Here is a 17,730-nt window from a genome sequence, read left to right as displayed (position 1 = left end):
TTCACAACCGAACCGGGCTGAGGTGGAAACACCAGCCAAACGAACTGGTTCTCTGCACACAAAACAACGTAGAAAGACTCTAATGACTACTGGACCCAAATATTGTTTCAACCATGCCTGGTCCAGTTTATCAGCTGACCTGATCTGGTCTATCGCTGCATTATTGCCCTCTCAAAATGCAGCTTTGGTCCCAGCTTTATGTGTGTGTGTGTGTGTGTGTGTGTGTGTGTGTGTGTGTGTGTGTGTGTGTGTGTGTGTGCGTGTGTGTCGTGCGTGCATGGTGGGTGCGTGTGCGTACATGCAGCCTAATTTGAATTATTTTGCACCACCAAAAAAAAAAAAAAAAGATTTCCGAGCTAACAATGAGACGTATCGCAGTTAGCTTGAAATTCCGGTGAGCGCCACGGGCGTGCGACGATGTATAAATTAGGCTTAAATGTATGACAGCTGTCTGTGCACTAGTTGTAATCCTCAGTAAGCTCCATGGCTCCCCTTAGTCCCCGATTCTTCATTCATTACAGCCTCTCCCACACTCACGTTCATGTTAAGGACCCCCAAATGTATTTACTAGGCCGTGGACCCCCATCTGAAAAGATCTTGTGCCATTTGTGCCCCATAAGAGAAGATGTGGGCTAATATCAGATAGCAGATATGTATTGTGACCTTGTAGGTCTTCTATTTTTGAACAGCTGAAGTATAAAAGTGTTTAAACTGAATTTGACACTATAGTGCAGTATATGAACACAATTTGCTGGGGACCCCCTGGAACCCCCCCAATGACCCCTGGGGAGGGCCCCAGACCCCACTTTGCGAACCACTTCTGTGCTGTGCTGTGTTATGCTGTGCTGTGCTCTCTGTGTTGTGTTGTGCTGTGCTGTGCTGTGCTGTGTTCTGCGCTGTGCTGTGGGAAACATCCATCCAGATCACATTAGCCTAATTTCCATGACAGGACATGAAGAAGAGTTATTGGCTGTAACTCTGGAGAATGTGTTTTCAAAGAACAATATTTCTGGGGTTCTTTTTTCACACATTATCAATTATGATCGTCAATGACATCTGAACAGCCTCTTCTCACAAATCAGTCCCCCCCCCTTTTCTCTCCCTCTCTCCCTCTCTCGCTCTCTCGCTCTCTCACACACACACACACACACACACACACACACACACACACACACACACACACACACACACACACACACACACACACACACACACACACATGCATCAGCCATGTGGTTAAAAAAAAGGCACAGCAATGCCTCATTCACCTAAAGGGGGCTTAAGAACTCTGACATGGGGCCTAAGATCATATGGGCCTGCAGAGGCACCAGCATCCTGACTGGATACATCACCGGCTGGCACGATGGGAACTGTACTGCCTTCAAGCGCTGCTGCAGAGGGTCGTATGAACAGCCGTTCCACTGCCTCAAGGGTCCGTCTAGCACTATAGCAGGCTCAGAGACAACTGCTTCCACCAGACAGCCAGGTTCATGAACAACTGACACCAAAGGCCTGTTGCCTGTCTGCCTCTTTGGCCTCTGTATTTACACATAATCACTATAGGTGCAGTGAGCAGCCATGGTGCGTCGCTCCGGGAGCAATTAGGGGTTAAGAGCCTTGCTATAGGGACACACATTGAGGGCTGGAATTGTACCTGGAACAACCAGGGGCTCTGGTTCCCCAGAGGACAACCAGGGGCTGTGGTTCCTCACAGGACAACCAGGGGCTGTGGTTCCCCACAGGACAACCAGGGCTCTGGTTCCCCAGAGGACAACCAGGGGCTCTGGTTCCTCACAGGACAACCAGGGCTCTGGTTCCCCAGAGGACAACCAGGGGCTCTGGTTCCTCACAGGACAACCAGGGCTCTGGTTCCCCACAGGACAACCAGGGGCTCTGGTTCCCCACAGGACAACCAGGGGCTCTGGTTCCTCACAGGACAACCAGGGGCTCTGGTTCCCCACAGGACAACCAGGGGCTCTGGTTCCCCACAGGACAACCAGGGGCTCTGGTTCCCCACAGGACAACCAGGGCTCTGGTTCCCCACAGGACAACCAGGGGCTCTGGTTCCCCACAGGACAACCAGGGCTCTGGTTCCCCACAGGACAACCAGGGGCTCTGGTTCCCCACAGGACAACCAGGGCTCTGGTTCCCCACAGGACAACCAGGGCTCTGGTTCCCCACAGGACAACCAGGGGCTCTGGTTCCCCACAGGACAACCAGGGGCTCTGGTTCCTCACAGGACAACCAGGGCTCTGGTTCCCCACAGGACAACCAGGGCTCTGGTTCCCCACAGGACAACCAGGGGCTCTGGTTCCCCACAGGACAACCAGGGGCTCTGGTTCCCCACAGGACAACCAGGGCTCTGGTTCCCCACAGGACAACCAGGGGCTCTGGTTCCCCACAGGACAACCAGGGGCTCTGGTTCCCCACAGGACAACCAGGGGCTCTGGTTCCCCACAGGACAACCAGGGCTCTGGTTCCCCACAGGACAACCAGGGGCTCTGGTTCCCCACAGGACAACCAGGGGCTCTGGTTCCCCACAGGACAACCAGGGCTCTGGTTCCTCACAGGACAACCAGGGGCTCTGGTTCCTCACAGGACAACCAGGGGCTCTGGTTCCCCAGAGGACAACCAGGGGCTCTGGTTCCTCACAGGACAACCAGGGGCTCTGGTTCCCCACAAGACAACCAGGGGCTCTGGTTCCTCACAGGACAACCAGGGGCTCTGGTTCCTCACAGGACAACCAGGGGCTCTGGTTCCCCACAGGACAACCAGGGGCTCTGGTTCCCCAGAGGACAACCAGGGGCTCTGGTTCCCACAGGACAACCAGGGGCTCTGGTTCCCCACAGGACAACCAGGGCTCTGGTTCCTCACAGGACAACCAGGGGCTCTGGTTCCCCACAGGACAACCAGGGGCTCTGGTTCCCCACAGGACAACCAGGGGCTCTGGTTCCTCACAGGACAACCAGGGGCTCTGGTTCCCCACAGGACAACCAGGGGCTCTGGTTCCCCAGAGGACAACCAGGGGCTCTGGTTCCCCACAGGACAACCAGGGGCTCTGGTTCCCCACAGGACAACCAGGGGCTGTGGTTCCTCACAGGACAACCAGGGGCTCTGGTTCCCCACAGGACAACCAGGGGCTCTGGTTCCTCACAGGACAACCAGGGGCTCTGGTTCCCCAGAGGACAACCAGGGGCTCTGGTTCCCCACAGGACAACCAGGGGCTCTGGTTCCCCACAGGACAACCAGGGGCTGTGGTTCCTCACAGGACGGCTCACCAACCACTCAGCGATGGCCACCCCATGCTCTGTTTTTTATAAGTAACCCACTTCACCAAGTCAAATTCCGGTTATGTGCACATTAACTTGTTAAATTAAAGTTAATTCTTGATTCTATACTTTCAAAACAAAATGACTAACTGTCCCGATGCGTTTTCAGTTTACTTGTATCTTAGATGCCCCAGATGCCCTGCTATCGACTTCTTTACTATCAATTATTGACTTGTAGCTCTGCCAGTTAAGTACTCGATTCATTGTATCCTTTGGCTCGGAGATAAAAAATGATTAACTGTCATGTTGTTATCAAGTGAACTCATTGTCAAGAATCCAAACGACCACACTGATTCATTTTATGTTTGTTTTCCCTCATATTTATTGATACAGAAGATTGTAAATTCATTGGTAGCTTTATGTCTACACATTCGTATTAACTTATAAACAATGTGAGGACAGGGTGGACAACGAATACAGGTTTATTAGTAGGCCTATAGTTTACCTTCTTTACTGAGTTTTTATGCTAAAGCGGGCATTTCAAAAACAAATCCTAACATACACTTCCTCCCTCTTCCTCACTTTACATTCATTTTACATAGTAACAAGCATCATGTTCCACTCCATCACTTCAATTTATGCTCCGTTGTACGGCGGTGTGTCTCTGCAAAAACAGATCTACAAGCTCACAGCCTCACAATGTGGCACATTCGCACCAGATTCACACAGTGCTGTGAGTTTGTATATCGGTTGTTTTCTGCGAGTGACACCAGCGTACAACGAAGGATAAACCAGGTTGACCTTCAATTCCCAGCCATCTGCCATATGAAATACACCATCGGGAATAGATCTTTTACCATGAACTCTCTCTCCCCTCTCTTTCATGTTCGTTTCGTTTTTGTTTTAGAACTTCCTGCCTGTACAAAACATTGTGAGGTGGTGATGGATGTCTCAGATAAACAACTGTTTTCTGAGCTTTTCACTGCCACACACACACACACACACACACACACACACACACACACACACACACACACACACACACACACACACACTGTATGTAGGGAAACCTCTGTTTGCTGGCTTAGACTGCCCTCTGCTGGACATAACAGGCAGTGGCTTGCTGATCAATGACGTCAAATCATAGCTTTTACCCTCAACTATTTATTTATACCACTTGTCCTCACATGACCAATCCATCTGGCTCCACTTATTCCTGTTTTTGGTACTACGTTTCGTATTAGTGGTGATCCCCCATGTCTGTGTTTACGGGTTTATTGGAGCAATATACCTATGTATGGGACAGAGGTTAGTGAACATATTGTATTATGCATTACATGTTAAACATTTAAAGGGACAATTCACCCTTTTTGCAATGTTAATGACATTTAGAAGATTTAGAACACTTTCCTAGGGGTCTTTCTTAGGGCTGTTTTACTGAGACAACATGTAGTCCAGCCACTATGAGCCACTGGGCACACTGCTAAAATCTAAAATATCTAAAACCACATATTACACACATGAAGTGTTCTAAATCTTCTAAAGGTCATTAACTTGGCAAAAAGGGTGAAGTGTCCCTTTAAGGAAGTGGCTCACTGTGAATAACGCTGGGCTGATGTAAAGGCCTACAGCAGTCAGGATTAGGTACAGGAAGCGTATTGATTGTCACTGAAGTGAACTCTATGCAAAAATAAAATATACTGTATATACTGTAGATACAAATACAATTGTGCTAGTGGGTACTGGGTAGACAATTAGTCTACATGTTGAGATACCAGAAGGAAAGACAAACCAATGGTAAATGAATGAACCAATCAGCGTTCAGTCCTCTTATCGTTCTTGTAATGGATGGATACCAACGTCAAGCACTGAGAATAATAGGAACTTCAACTAACAACAAATGGGACCCCAATTCATGGGTCAATACAAACTATTACAAATAGTAAAGTCACAGTGTTCATAAAACTCTTACAATGCAGTCTGGGTTGTGACCATGACACTTTTACTCATTTTCTGTTTTTTAATTTTATTTTTTTAATACAAAAATAACTAACCCCCCCATTTGTGTCTAAAGAAAGAATGAGAGATGCTTTGTGGGAGAAAATAAGGACAAGTTATAAGAAAACGAGGAAAAACTTCCTTTCCTTTAGTTGTAAAAGTGTGCAAAAAGTAAGCGCAGGAAGTCGGCGGCAGTCAGTCCATCACCTGGGAGCTCTCTGAGGCTTGCAGAAATGGCTCAAACCTTTGTAAACCATCATTATTCTGTGCTTTTCTTCATGCATGGTGGGCTGAGCTGGGAACAAATTGTGGTCTCGGTTGTGGTCATGTTTGAGAATATCGTTTCCTGGGGTTAAAAAGAGAATGTTCCACAACAAAAAATACCCAAGCGTTTGTATTTCCAAAGGATCTTTGAGGTGACCTCGGGAGGGGGAGGAGGACAATGTCTCAGAAGTTGCTGAACAGCTGATATTTCATGTTCCAGTCCATCTGCGGCGCCCTCTTCTTTGCTCTCTTGGCGTGCGCCTTCTCCTTGGCTTCGGCCGCCGTGGGGCTCAGACGCAGGCCGATCTCAGAGAACGGGTCCATGAGACGGCCTCCCTCATCTTCCGCCAGCTAAACAAACGTATCCAGAAAGAGAGAGAGAGAGAGGCATTAATGGTACTGGAGAGATGGTAATCATCTGTGGCAGACATTTGTGGTGTGGATAGCTGGTGGAGAGTTTCAGACACGTTTCTTTAAGACACGGTATGCCGTTTGTTGCCGACATACAGGTATGGCGTTACTTAAATAGTAGCCTACTAGACCTGTGTCGGGCCGTCGGCCACTGGCCTACTTGGGAACCTAGTATGCAATATACCCGTTGTCATAGCACCCGTTTTAACCGTATGTCTGTGTCCCATATGGAGATCTCTGTATCTGTCTGTCTGCCTGTGTCTGTAGATTGCACTCTTCAGACAGACTGACTGTGAAAAGTGGAAGTAATCAAAGGGCAGGTATAATTATGGTTGCCATGGTAATCAATTGGCTGAGGCAGAGACTAGAAATTCTACAGGTAAATGGTAAATGGTAAATGGTGCATTTATATAGCGCCTTTATCCAAGGCGCTTTACATAGATTGTGCATTACATTCACCCATTCACACACACATTCATACACCGATGGCAGCGGAAACCATGCAAGGCACCAACTAGCATATCGGGAGCAATTAGGGGTTCAGTGTCTTGCTCAAGGACACTTCGACAGTAACTCTGGGGGAGCCCGGGTTCGAACTGGCAACCTTACGGTTACCATCCAGGCACTCTACCCCTGAGCCACCGCCGCACACCGCCGCCCACAGGTGATATGTTTGTGGTGTTTCTGGACAGCGGTGTATGCCTCCGACTCAAGGCCGGACACTGCAGTCCCTGTGGGGGTGTGGAACGCGTTACACGTGTGTCAAATTTGAAGTCGGTGGGGCAAACGGTTCTCGAGTTACGTGCATTACATCCGTACACACACACACCGACAGAGACGTGGCGCATTTATAGTTAGACTAGACCTGTACGTGCCCGTCGGCCACCGGCCCACTTGAGAACGATGCAACTTGGGAACCTAATAATAATACCCGTTGTCAACATGTCATAGCACCTGTTTTAGCTGTCTGTCTGTGTCCCACATGGGGATCTCTGTATCTGTCTGTCTGCCTGTGTCTGAAGAGGGCAAACTGACTGACTGTGAAAAGTGGTTAAGTAATCAATTGTCGGCCCAGGCCGTGGCGTAACGGTCTGGGCACCTGACTGGTAATCCAGTCGCAGTGTGCCGCGGGTTCGACTCCCGAGCCCGACACGGCCTTTACTGCATGTCATCCCCCCATCTCTCTCCCGTTTCCTGTCAGCCTACTGTCTGTCCCTTCAAAAATCAATAAAAGGCGTAAGCCGCAAAAAATAAATAAAAAAAAAAGTAATCAATTGTCAGGTGTGTGGTTGCCATGGCAATCAATTGGCTGAGACAGAGGCTGGAAATTGCACAGGAGAGGGGATTTAGGCTGATTATGCCCACTGGCAGAGCCTTTTGTGGTGGTTCTGGAGAACCGTGGGTCAGACTGACTCGATACCGGCCACTGCACTCCCTGTGGGGGTGTGGAACGCGTGTGTCGAATTTGAGTTGGTGGAGCGAAGTTATGTGCATTACAACCGTACACACACGCACGCACACATGCGACAGAGACGTGGCACATTTATAGTTAGATACTACAATTTTGTATTGACTTGTTCCGCCGCCAGTGCACTGTGCTAGAGATTGATGGCTTTAACACTTGCTAATGTTCAGCATGACACATGTATAATTATGCCATAGTAAATAGTCATAGTCATAGTAAACTATCTATGGTTATGTCTGAATCATAGTAAACTCTATCTATGGTTATGTCTGAGTCATAGTAAACTCTATCTATGGTTATGTCTGAGTCATAGTAAACTATATGGTTATGTCTGAGTCATAGTAAACTCTATCTATGGTTATGTCTGAGTCATAGTAAACTATATGGTTATGTCTGAGTCATAGTAAACTATATGGTTATGTCTGAGTCATAGTAAACTATATGGTTATGTCTGAGTCATAGTAAACTATATGGTTATGTCTGAGTCATAGTAAACTCTATCTATGGTTATGTCTGAGTCATAGTAAACTATATGGTTATGTCTGAGTCATAGTAAACTATATGGTTATGTCTGAGTCATAGTAAACTATATGGTTATGTCTGAGTCATAGTAAACTATATGGTTATGTCTGAGTCATAGTAAACTATATGGTTATGTCTGAGTCATAGTAAACTATATGGTTATGTCTGAGTCATAGTGACAAGTCGACTGTTATTTTCACTATCTATGTCTTGTATGATGAAGTAAAAAAGAGAGATACAAGGTTTCTGCCAGACATACAGTAGAGCCATGTAAAGTATGGCCATGCACAGGAACACATGCATAATCATGTCCCCATGCAGTCACCTGTGTGCTGTTTCCCTGGCTGCTGAGATCAGACCGCGTCGACCTCATGGACTGTGAGGCGGAGCTGCCGTTGATCTGAGGGCTGGGTGAGCCGTTGGATATGGACGGGTCATAGTCTGTGGAACGCAAATTAATAATATAGTTTAAGTATAATATTTTATAAAAACAACAACATCTGATCTCATGTACAGGTCTGCTGCTATGTGGACCTACTGTACCAAAGTGTATAAAGCACCCTTGGGCCCTATTTGCGCCTTTCTTACCCCTTCTCCAAAACATTTTCAAATTGTTCAACTAGCCGATCTACAGTACATCGACGTGTTGTGAGTTTATAAGGCGTAAGGCACTGACGAAAATAGGGCCCCTTATCTCTAACCTCATGTACATACTGTACCACACTGTACCAGCTGGATTATGCTATGTCTATATGAAGGACACCTGTGATGTGACTAAGTTGATTCTGAACAACAACTACTATTATTATCACTATTCATATTTTGTATCATAATAGGCTACAAGTATAAACTCAATACTGAGTGCAACACAACACCAGGGGTACCCCAGTGCATTTGGGGTAGTGTAGTCTAACCTCTGAGATGGCAGACAGTTGGGACGATGCCCATCCTCTTGAAGTGGTCGTCTGTGTCCGGGTCCACCACCAACAACCTGGTCTCGTCTCCAGCGTTCTTTATGAAGGCCACTACCTCTGCATGTCGCATGCTCTCAATGTTCACTCCATTCACCTGAGGTGGAAGGAAGGGAGAGGAACAAAACCATTCAGTTAAATGTGCATTTTGCTTTGTTGCACGTCTAATGACTAATTATACATTTGTGAAGTCCTGAATAGCGTGTTAACAGTAGATGATAAACCAACATTGCATGAACTGAATTCAGTATGCCAAGAAGAACGTTGGACTCAACAGTGCATTACCTCATCCAGCCAGCAGATGGGGACGTGCCACAACATACTGCCTGTCGTCAGACTAACACAGCACTCATGTCTTACAAATGTCTATCAACCTGGTATATATCCCACCACACAATGTTACTGTCTTACAAGACTTGCGTGCGTGCGTTTATGGGCAGGCGTGTGGTAGACGGTGTGCGTGACAACATTGCCAGTGTCTGTACACCTAACCAGCCAAACACAATGGCCCATTATGGTTTTCTCTTATCTAGATGTTATGCCCGGTTTGGAGGCCTATATGTCTCGACAGCTTTGTCCAGAGCCTCAGCCTCTGTGTCTCAGGCAGGTAGCAGCTTCGGACGGCGGCCAGTGTACGTTGGTACACCATCTATTATTGATGGCTCGCCAGCGCTCTGGCTATAGTGTGGGTTTCAGGTGTCAGTGTCCTGAGGGTGAATTTGTTTAAAATTCACTCTCCTTATGACACCAGGACAGGTATAGAGGGGGGTAAAGAGGGGGGTCCTATGAAAAGTCTTATGAAAACTTGTGGAAATGACGTCACAAGATCAACAGAGGATACGCTAGAGAGACAAACAAATTGAACAACGTAACATTGGATGTGTGTGTGACGAGCTGCAGAAACACACACACACACACACAGTCACACACACACACAGATAGAGAAAAAGAAAGAAAAAGACGGAGAGGGGGAGAGAGAGGAAGTGAAGGATAGAGAGAGAAAAAGAGAGAGAGAGTTGGAGGAAACAGAAGAAGAAAGAGAAGGTTAGAACAGATGGCTAATGAGAGAGCAGCTGTTGACCATCCTGCTTCTCATAATATCTTGAAATCTCTTATCCATGTTTGATCTCTCGACATTGTCCCAGACACACTAGCGGACAGCGGTACAGTACAGTCAGAATTGCTGGGCTGGCTGGCACACTGATAGACAGGCTGGGAAACATCCTTGACTACAATATACTCAGTTTCTGCTGTTGTTTATTTAGAACTGCAGGTCAATGGACGGCTAAATCACTGTCTCAGAATGAGCTACAGAGTTACATTTGATCTGTAGTTTCTATCACAGCATGTGATGATCTGTAGTTCCTATCACAGCATGTGATGATCTGTAGTTCCTATCACAGCATGTGATGATCTGTAGTTCCTATCACATCATGAGATTTGTAGTTGCTATCACAGCATGTGTGCCGTGGTGCATCTCTCATCTTCTGCTGCACTGTGAGCCTGGTTCAGACAGACAGACAGACAGACAGGTAGCAGGTGTTGTGTTTCATACTCTGCTCTAATCATGCATCACACAACATACACACACACAACAATACACAATGTTCCACGCTGCACTGTAGGCCAATTAATACACTGCTGTAGGACAGTGTGAGTGCACGTACGCATTAGTTTCACACACACATTTTGTGTGTGTGTGTGTGTGTGTGTGTGTGTGAAACTATTTCCACCTACCAGGAAATAGTTTTTACTGGTAGGTGGAAATAGTTTCCTGGTAGGTGGAAATAGTTTCCACCTACCTTTCCTGGTAGGTGGCACAGTCAACGATGCTGGGCTGGTTGACTGTGCCCTGCATAGGGTGAAAGGCCTATGCACGTGAAGTCTAACAGCTGTCTTTGATGTGGTTGGGTGTGTGTGTGTGTGTGTGTGTGTGTGTGTGTGTGTGTGTGTGTGTGTGTGTGTTTATAGTACATCATTACTTCTAACTCCACCAGCTCCAGCTGTGAGAGTAACAACAGTGTCAGGTGTGTGCGTGCATCTTGCATGGATACAAGCCAACACACCTGCACATACTGCGTGCGTGCGTGCATGCATGCATGCATGCGTGTGTGCGTGCATGCGTTCTTTCAAGATGTACACCATATGTGGGATACCGTGTCCCAGGTCGATTATCTATCTGCATATCTAATCACTGGCTTCAGGCTAAAGCCTTATTTACTGTATATTCACGAGAACAATGGTGCTGCATGTCTAAAAGAACAGTGCTTCGACAATCGTCCTATTCGTTTTCCCAGATGGAGTTCCAAGGGGATTCATACTTTGGGTGATTTATTTGATGTTAATGGTTTACGTTCTTTCCAGAATTTATGTGATATTTTTAACTTGCCTGGTAACTCTTTTTTTTTCTATTTACAATTGAGAACTGCCATGAGGACATATGGGGTGCAATGGCAGACCCCCCTTGCAATGCACCCTTTGCATAGACTTATTTGTGATGTTAGGTCAAGAGGTTTTGTTTCCATATTGTATGATTATTTATTAGAATCTAGTTATGGGACCTTGCCTGTCGATACTGTATGGAGGAATGACATACCAAATCTAGATCCAGATTGGAGCTGGGATACAGTGTGGTCTAATGTTGTCCTGTCTTCTAGGAATCCTGATCATCAACAAATTCATCTACATTTTGTTCATAGGACATACTTAACCCCCCGTAGATTGTGTGCTATGCGGATTTTAAATAATCACAACTGCACTTTCTGCACTTCAAACACCATAGGTACATTCTTTCATATGGTGTGGGAGTGTCCGAGTGTCCTCACATTTTGGAATTTGGTTGCTACTAACCTTTCGACTATTCTACAAGTTAACATCACACCCTCCCCATCTATATTCTTATTAAATGATGTATCCCAGTTGCCATTAAATAACACCCGTATTCGTGTCTTCTTTGCTGGCGTAACGGCCGCAAAGAAGATGGTTGCTTCGCACTGGAAACCGCCTCATACATTGTCATTTCGCCAATGGGCTTTGACCTTTTTAGATATAATTTATCTAGAAATGTCTACAGCAAGATTGCATGGTGCAAAAGAGGAAAACATTGAGATTTGGTCTGGTATTGCAGATTTGGTTAAGGGCATGGTTTAATCATTATTATTATTATTATCATTATTTATTTATTTTTTGTTTCCATTGCACAGTAGTAGGAGTAATGACATTTTGTGGCATCTTTGGTCTCGGGGGGGAGGGGTGGGTGGGATTGTTTGTTTTTGTGTTCCTTGCTTTTGCTGTTATGTGTTGTTTTGTGTTTGTTTATGTGTTTTGTTTTCTTTAAGTCATTCATGATGTTAACGTGTCTTATTGTGATTTTTGTCTTAAAATAAAAAACATTTGATAACAAAAAAAAAGAACAGTGCTTCAAGCTAACAGCGCGTCGTGTTGCGACACGTGTTCTTTGTGACAGGTGTAAGTGGATGTGCGTACTGTATCTGTGAGCACTGCATGTTTCTTTTCAGGAACCAATCCAATGTGTGTCAGAATCAATTTCATCGTTCTATACATTATGGATACTGAGAGATTGCAGAGTCGTAGGACGTTCAGGGCAGACAAGCAGAGACGTCAATAGAAGCTATGCGCGTGACATCACTATCATAACCGGAAGTTATGCAGGAACGCCTACTGAGTGGCAAAAAACTATACTTTCCGGCCTTGACAGCCCATACATCCAAACAGAAAAGTCTTCATTGCATTAAACCACTTTAAACTCACTTTGCCACTCACTTTGCCCCCCAATTGTCCATTCACTTTTTGCATTGCATGTGCATACCCTCTATTGTTTGGAATCAGAGCCTCTGCCAAACTTAGCTGGAATCTCTTCACGCTCATCAAAGCGTTTGCAAAGATAGCCGCCGATCCCACTGGCCAAGCACCTCCGGTGTAATGAGGCATGGTGAGAGAGAGATTGAGGACACAGAGAAAGAGAGAGAGGGTGGAGGGAGGGAGAGACGGAGCAGAGAGAGAGAGAGATGTAGAGGGAGCGAGAGAGAGAGGGGAGGGGACGAGGGATCGTTCATGGGTCCTCACCTCGCTAACGAGCCGGTGACAGACGACACATGCTCTACCGTGATGCATGGTCAGAGATGTCTGTAATTATCCACGCACAAACGCAGGCTCGCACACACGTGCACACACTGCATCATGGCCAACCAACCAGCAGGGGTTCTGACTCTGCACTTAGAGCTGGTTTAGACAACACACATAAATGCTCATTCATGCATGCACACACACACACACACACACGCACGCACACACACACACACACACACACACACACACACACACACACACACACACACACACACACACACACACACACACACACACATACACTATACTGTACATATAGACAATCCTCCCTCCCCAATATAAAACAACAAGACACAACAGACAGAAACACATGCGCTTGCTGTACACTGCAGTGACTGCACACACTGTATTCAAGGCCTGGACCTTTGTCCCGCCAAAGCAATGCTAAAGCAGTGACGGTGCAGCTGAAACGCTCTCCAACAGGGACAAACTGAACATCCAGTCCTGTACCAAGTAAGTTCCATTCATGCTTCAGCCACGAAGCGTGAGCTTGTACATCGGCCATTCACAGCCAGCATCACCATCAATGAGGAAGTGTAAATCAAGTTTGTACCTTATCTCTGCCACAAGACTCTGTGAGTGAAAGATGACTGCATGGTATTCGAAAAAACAGCTCCAATCTTATTGCGACCTCAAACCCTTAGATCTCCTTATATGGAGCTGACCTGTTCTGACATCCATATGTTAATCCCTCCCCTCCCGTCCTTCCTCTTCGATGTCTCCCTTTTGACTGATAGACTGTCCATTCAAACTCTAGACAGGTCCCCCCCCAAAGTTATTAGTAGAGTTTTCAACAGGCCCGTAAATTAAGGCCCGGCCCTACCTGCCTACCTGGGCCCCATCAAACCCTGTACACTCAAGACACTGCCACCCTTAGATTTCCAGCTGACCTGTTCTGACATTCCATATGTTGATCTGACCTCATCGAACCCTGTACACTAAAGACACGCTCCATACATGTCCAGTACAGAATTCATTCCATATGTTGATCTGACCCCCCCATGCCAAATAAAAGCACCAGCACTCGCCCAGAAGTCTGCCGTCACTCAGGGCGTCTTACTGGTTTTAGAATGCTTGAATCCATTACACACAGAAAGCTCCAATATACAACAATCTAAATGATTGTTGATATTGAGATTGTCCCATATTTTCCAACTGTATTCAATTTAGCATGGCTGTTTGAATAATGTCTGCTTTGAAGTCTTTGAACGGTTTCTGTTGGAAACAAATGGCCAAATGCAAAACATGCAATTCATCATTGAGTCAAACCACACTGAAGAGTCAGTTGGAAATATTAGGACCACCGTCTCCAAATGGCAAATGAGTGTGTGTGTGTGTGTGTGTGTGTGTGTGTGTGTGTGTGTGTGTGTGTGTGTGTGTGTGTGTGTGTGTGTGTGTGTGTGTGTGTGTGTGTGTGTGTGTGTGTGTGTGTGTGTGTGTGTGTGTGTGTGTGTGAGTGTGAGAGTGTGTGCGCGCGCGCGTGCGTGCGTGTGTGCGTGTGTCTAACAGAGACATAATGCAGGGAGGTGTCTGTTCCTACCATCAGCAGTTCACTATATTTTTCCTGCAGCCACAGTGTGGAACATCAGGCTCTGCAGACCAGCCACTGACACCATGCTCACAGACAGACCAGCCACTGACACCATGCTCACAGACAGACCAGCCACTGACACCATGCTCACAGACAGACCAGCCACTGACACCATGCTCACAGACAGACCAGCCACTGACACCATGCTCACAGACAGACCAGCCACTGACACCATGCTCACAGACAGACCAGCCACTGACACCATGCTCACAGACAGACCAGCCACTGACACCATGCTCACAGACAGACCAGCCACTGACACCATGCTCACAGACAGACCAGCCACTGACACCATGCTCACAGACAGACCAGCCACTGACACCATGCTCACAGTGTGGAGCATCAGGCCCTGCAGATCAGCCACTGACACCAGATCAGCCACTGACACCATGCTCACAGTGTGGAGCATCAGGCCTGCAGACCAGCCACTGACACCCGACCAGCCACTGCCACCATGCTCACAGATAACACGGCTGACTGCCACCTCCAGCACGGTGCTATCTGCACTGTGCATATTAAATGTACATCAGCCGTTACTAACCTGTGGGCCGTGAGAGATATCGCAAGTAGGCCCCCAAGTTATTGGCAAAACACCAAGACTTTTATTGATAACATAAACATACTGTAACATGACTATAAAAACAAATTGTCACCTTCTTAAACTATTGGCCTAAGTCATTTTTGGAGGAAAAGAAAATATATTTTGTCCAAAGACTAAGTCAGCTCCTCAACTCGATCATGCAGATCCCGCCCATTTTGCATGCACTTTCAAGTCAGTCAATATTGGCATAATTCAGGTTTAATCATATGTAATTCTATTTAATCGTCTTATGTTACATAACTGACACAGTGTCCGGAACACTAAATCTATAACATAAACATGCTCTGAAAATGCATGTGGTCCACCCATCTGACCACTGTAACAAACTTTGTTGAGATTATCAAGTGGGCACCAATCCAGCAAAGGTTTTTTGTATGCATTTCAAGTTTGTCAGACAAAAAAAACTGTAAAGTGTGATTCATAGTGCGTTCATTCCAAGTTGGAACTGGGAAGTTTCTGACTTGGAGCTTCCTACACTTCCAACCTTCCAAGCATTCAAGTGGTCAAGGTCGGAAACTAAAAAGCGGAAACGCACATTTTGTTTGGCTGCTTCCGCGGCATTATAATGACTTAACCTTATATCCATTTAGTACATGAAGAGAAACGTTGACAGTGTTGCTTGAACTTGCTTCGTGTCACAGCACTATGTCTCAGAGAAGTCATGAGATCTAAGAAAGCCCCCAAGTGTCCGACCAGGAGTTATGAGCTGGAGGCTCATGTGGATTTTTCCAACTCGGAGGATGTCGGAATGTTCCCAGTTCCCAATTGACCCGAATGCACCCATAACTTGGTCCTTTTTTCCCCCCAATTCATGTGATATAGGACAGTGATGTACAATTATTATTATTTATTTCAAAACCACCGGTTTGATATGCATCAGGCCACGGACCCCTAATTGATGCCCTCTGGGACCCCAATCTACACTGTAAAATCCTCACTATTCATTTCACTCTGACAGTGTGCAAATGGAACCACATGGACCCGTAAAGGTCCATTTGGTTCCATGGGCAGGAGTCCTTGGCATTGTGACTGTTTTTCCGAGCCCTGAATGGCCTTAGTTTAACCTCCTGACCCTGTTTGTCCTGGTCTGGTCATAATGTACAGACAGGGAGCTCTGAGGTCATGGGAATGACCTGTCTAGCCAATCAGATGAATAGTGTGCGTGCGTGCGTGTGTTTGTGCGTGCGTACATACGTGGGTGCGTGTGTGGACGACACCACCTCGATGTGTCTGTCCCGGACAACGTGATCATCCCATCCCACATCACACACACATCTCTCCCCTGTCTTTCCTACACATTCCCCTGTGACAGTGCTATCAGATTGATATATCACTGGCTCTCCTCCACACACACACAAACAGGCGCACAGCCGTGCGCTCTCTCTCACACACACACCAACGCACACGCACTCACACACACACACACACACAGTGAGGAATGAGTCCGCGCTCCAGGGCTTGTTATTCTTACAAATAGGGACCAATGATGATTCTCTCCTGTACTCTTAAACAAGGCCGTGACAAATGAGCAACATGCTGCCACGTCCGTATGGCACTGAGGTCATTCTGTGTTCACACATGGAGCGTGTGTGTGTGTGTGTGTGTGTGTGTGTGTGTGTGTGTGTGTGTGTGTGTGTGTGTGTGTGTGTGTTTGTGTGTGTGTGTGTGTGTCTGTACCATGCGTTGTGGCACACATACAGTATGCCTGCACACATGCACGCACAAAAGCATGCAGGTGCGATGGCACACACACACGCGCACATGCGCGCACACACACACACACACAGTCACACACACACAGTATGAATTATGCTGTGGTTATTATGCAGGTATAGGTTTTGAGAAACCAATAAGGGTCCATCTATCTATAACCACCTCATTAGTATATTATGGATGTCTTTCACTGCCTATGGAATGGAATTCTTTGCTTCATTCTAAGATGGGTCAACTGCACACGCACGCACGCACGCACACACACACACACACACACACACACACACACACACACACACACACACACACACACACACACACACACACACACACACCTCTACGAGTCTGTCCTGTGGACGCAGGCCGGCACGGTCTGCCGGCGAACCACGGTCCAGGGAGCGGATGTACTGTCCGGGCCGAGACTTCTCACTGTGCAGGTTGAAGCCGTAGCCCATCTCCGACCGCACCAGGTGACACTGACGAGGGAAGAGCTCGGACGGGTCAACCGGAGGCCGCGGTTGGTTTAGGGCCAGGGAGTGGGCATGAGCCTGGGCGAGAGCCTCCTGGGAGAGACAGGGAGATAGAGGGAGAGAGAGAGAGAGAGAGAGAGAGAGAGACAGACAGACAGAGACAGAGAGCTATAGGTGATATAATACAATACTCATGAAGACACAGTCACACATTACACTCAAACAAAAAGTACTACGATTACATTTTGTTTACGTCACATTCTTTACAATGTAAAGATGCCTTTTCAAAGTATGCCTTGTGTAAAG

General features: G+C 46.8%; 1 protein-coding gene across 5 annotated transcripts in view; it reads right to left on the bottom strand.

The window, feature by feature from the left end:
* Window positions 1-3,632: 3,632 nt before the first annotated feature.
* The window catches only part of LOC310869073 (Na(+)/H(+) exchange regulatory cofactor NHE-RF2), a 58,333-nt gene continuing 44,235 nt past the window's right edge, over window positions 3,633-17,730 (bottom strand). Inside the window, exons 3-7 of one of the 5 annotated variants that reach the window (XR_014570124.1) lie at window positions 17,290-17,517; window positions 8,844-8,997; window positions 8,255-8,370; window positions 4,277-5,882; window positions 3,633-4,244 (exon numbers count right to left, since the gene is read on the bottom strand). Coding sequence is in view for 2 of the 5 variants with exons in the window: in XM_083779657.1 (XP_083635783.1) it covers window positions 5,715-5,882; window positions 8,255-8,370; window positions 8,844-8,997; window positions 17,290-17,517 (666 nt within the window). In the remaining 3 variants the exon portion in view is untranslated. Of the gene's footprint in view, window positions 5,883-8,254; window positions 8,371-8,843; window positions 8,998-17,289; window positions 17,518-17,730 lie in introns of all 5 variants that reach the window. The other 4 variants (XR_014570125.1, XR_014570126.1, XM_083779658.1 and 1 more) reach the window with 4 other exon arrangements.

This window comes from Protomyctophum parallelum (assembly GCF_964188405.1).
Source record: "Protomyctophum parallelum genome assembly, chromosome: 13".
NCBI classification, from domain to species: domain Eukaryota; kingdom Metazoa; phylum Chordata; class Actinopteri; order Myctophiformes; family Myctophidae; genus Protomyctophum; species Protomyctophum parallelum.
This window is presented reverse-complemented; position numbering and strand designations above follow the sequence as displayed.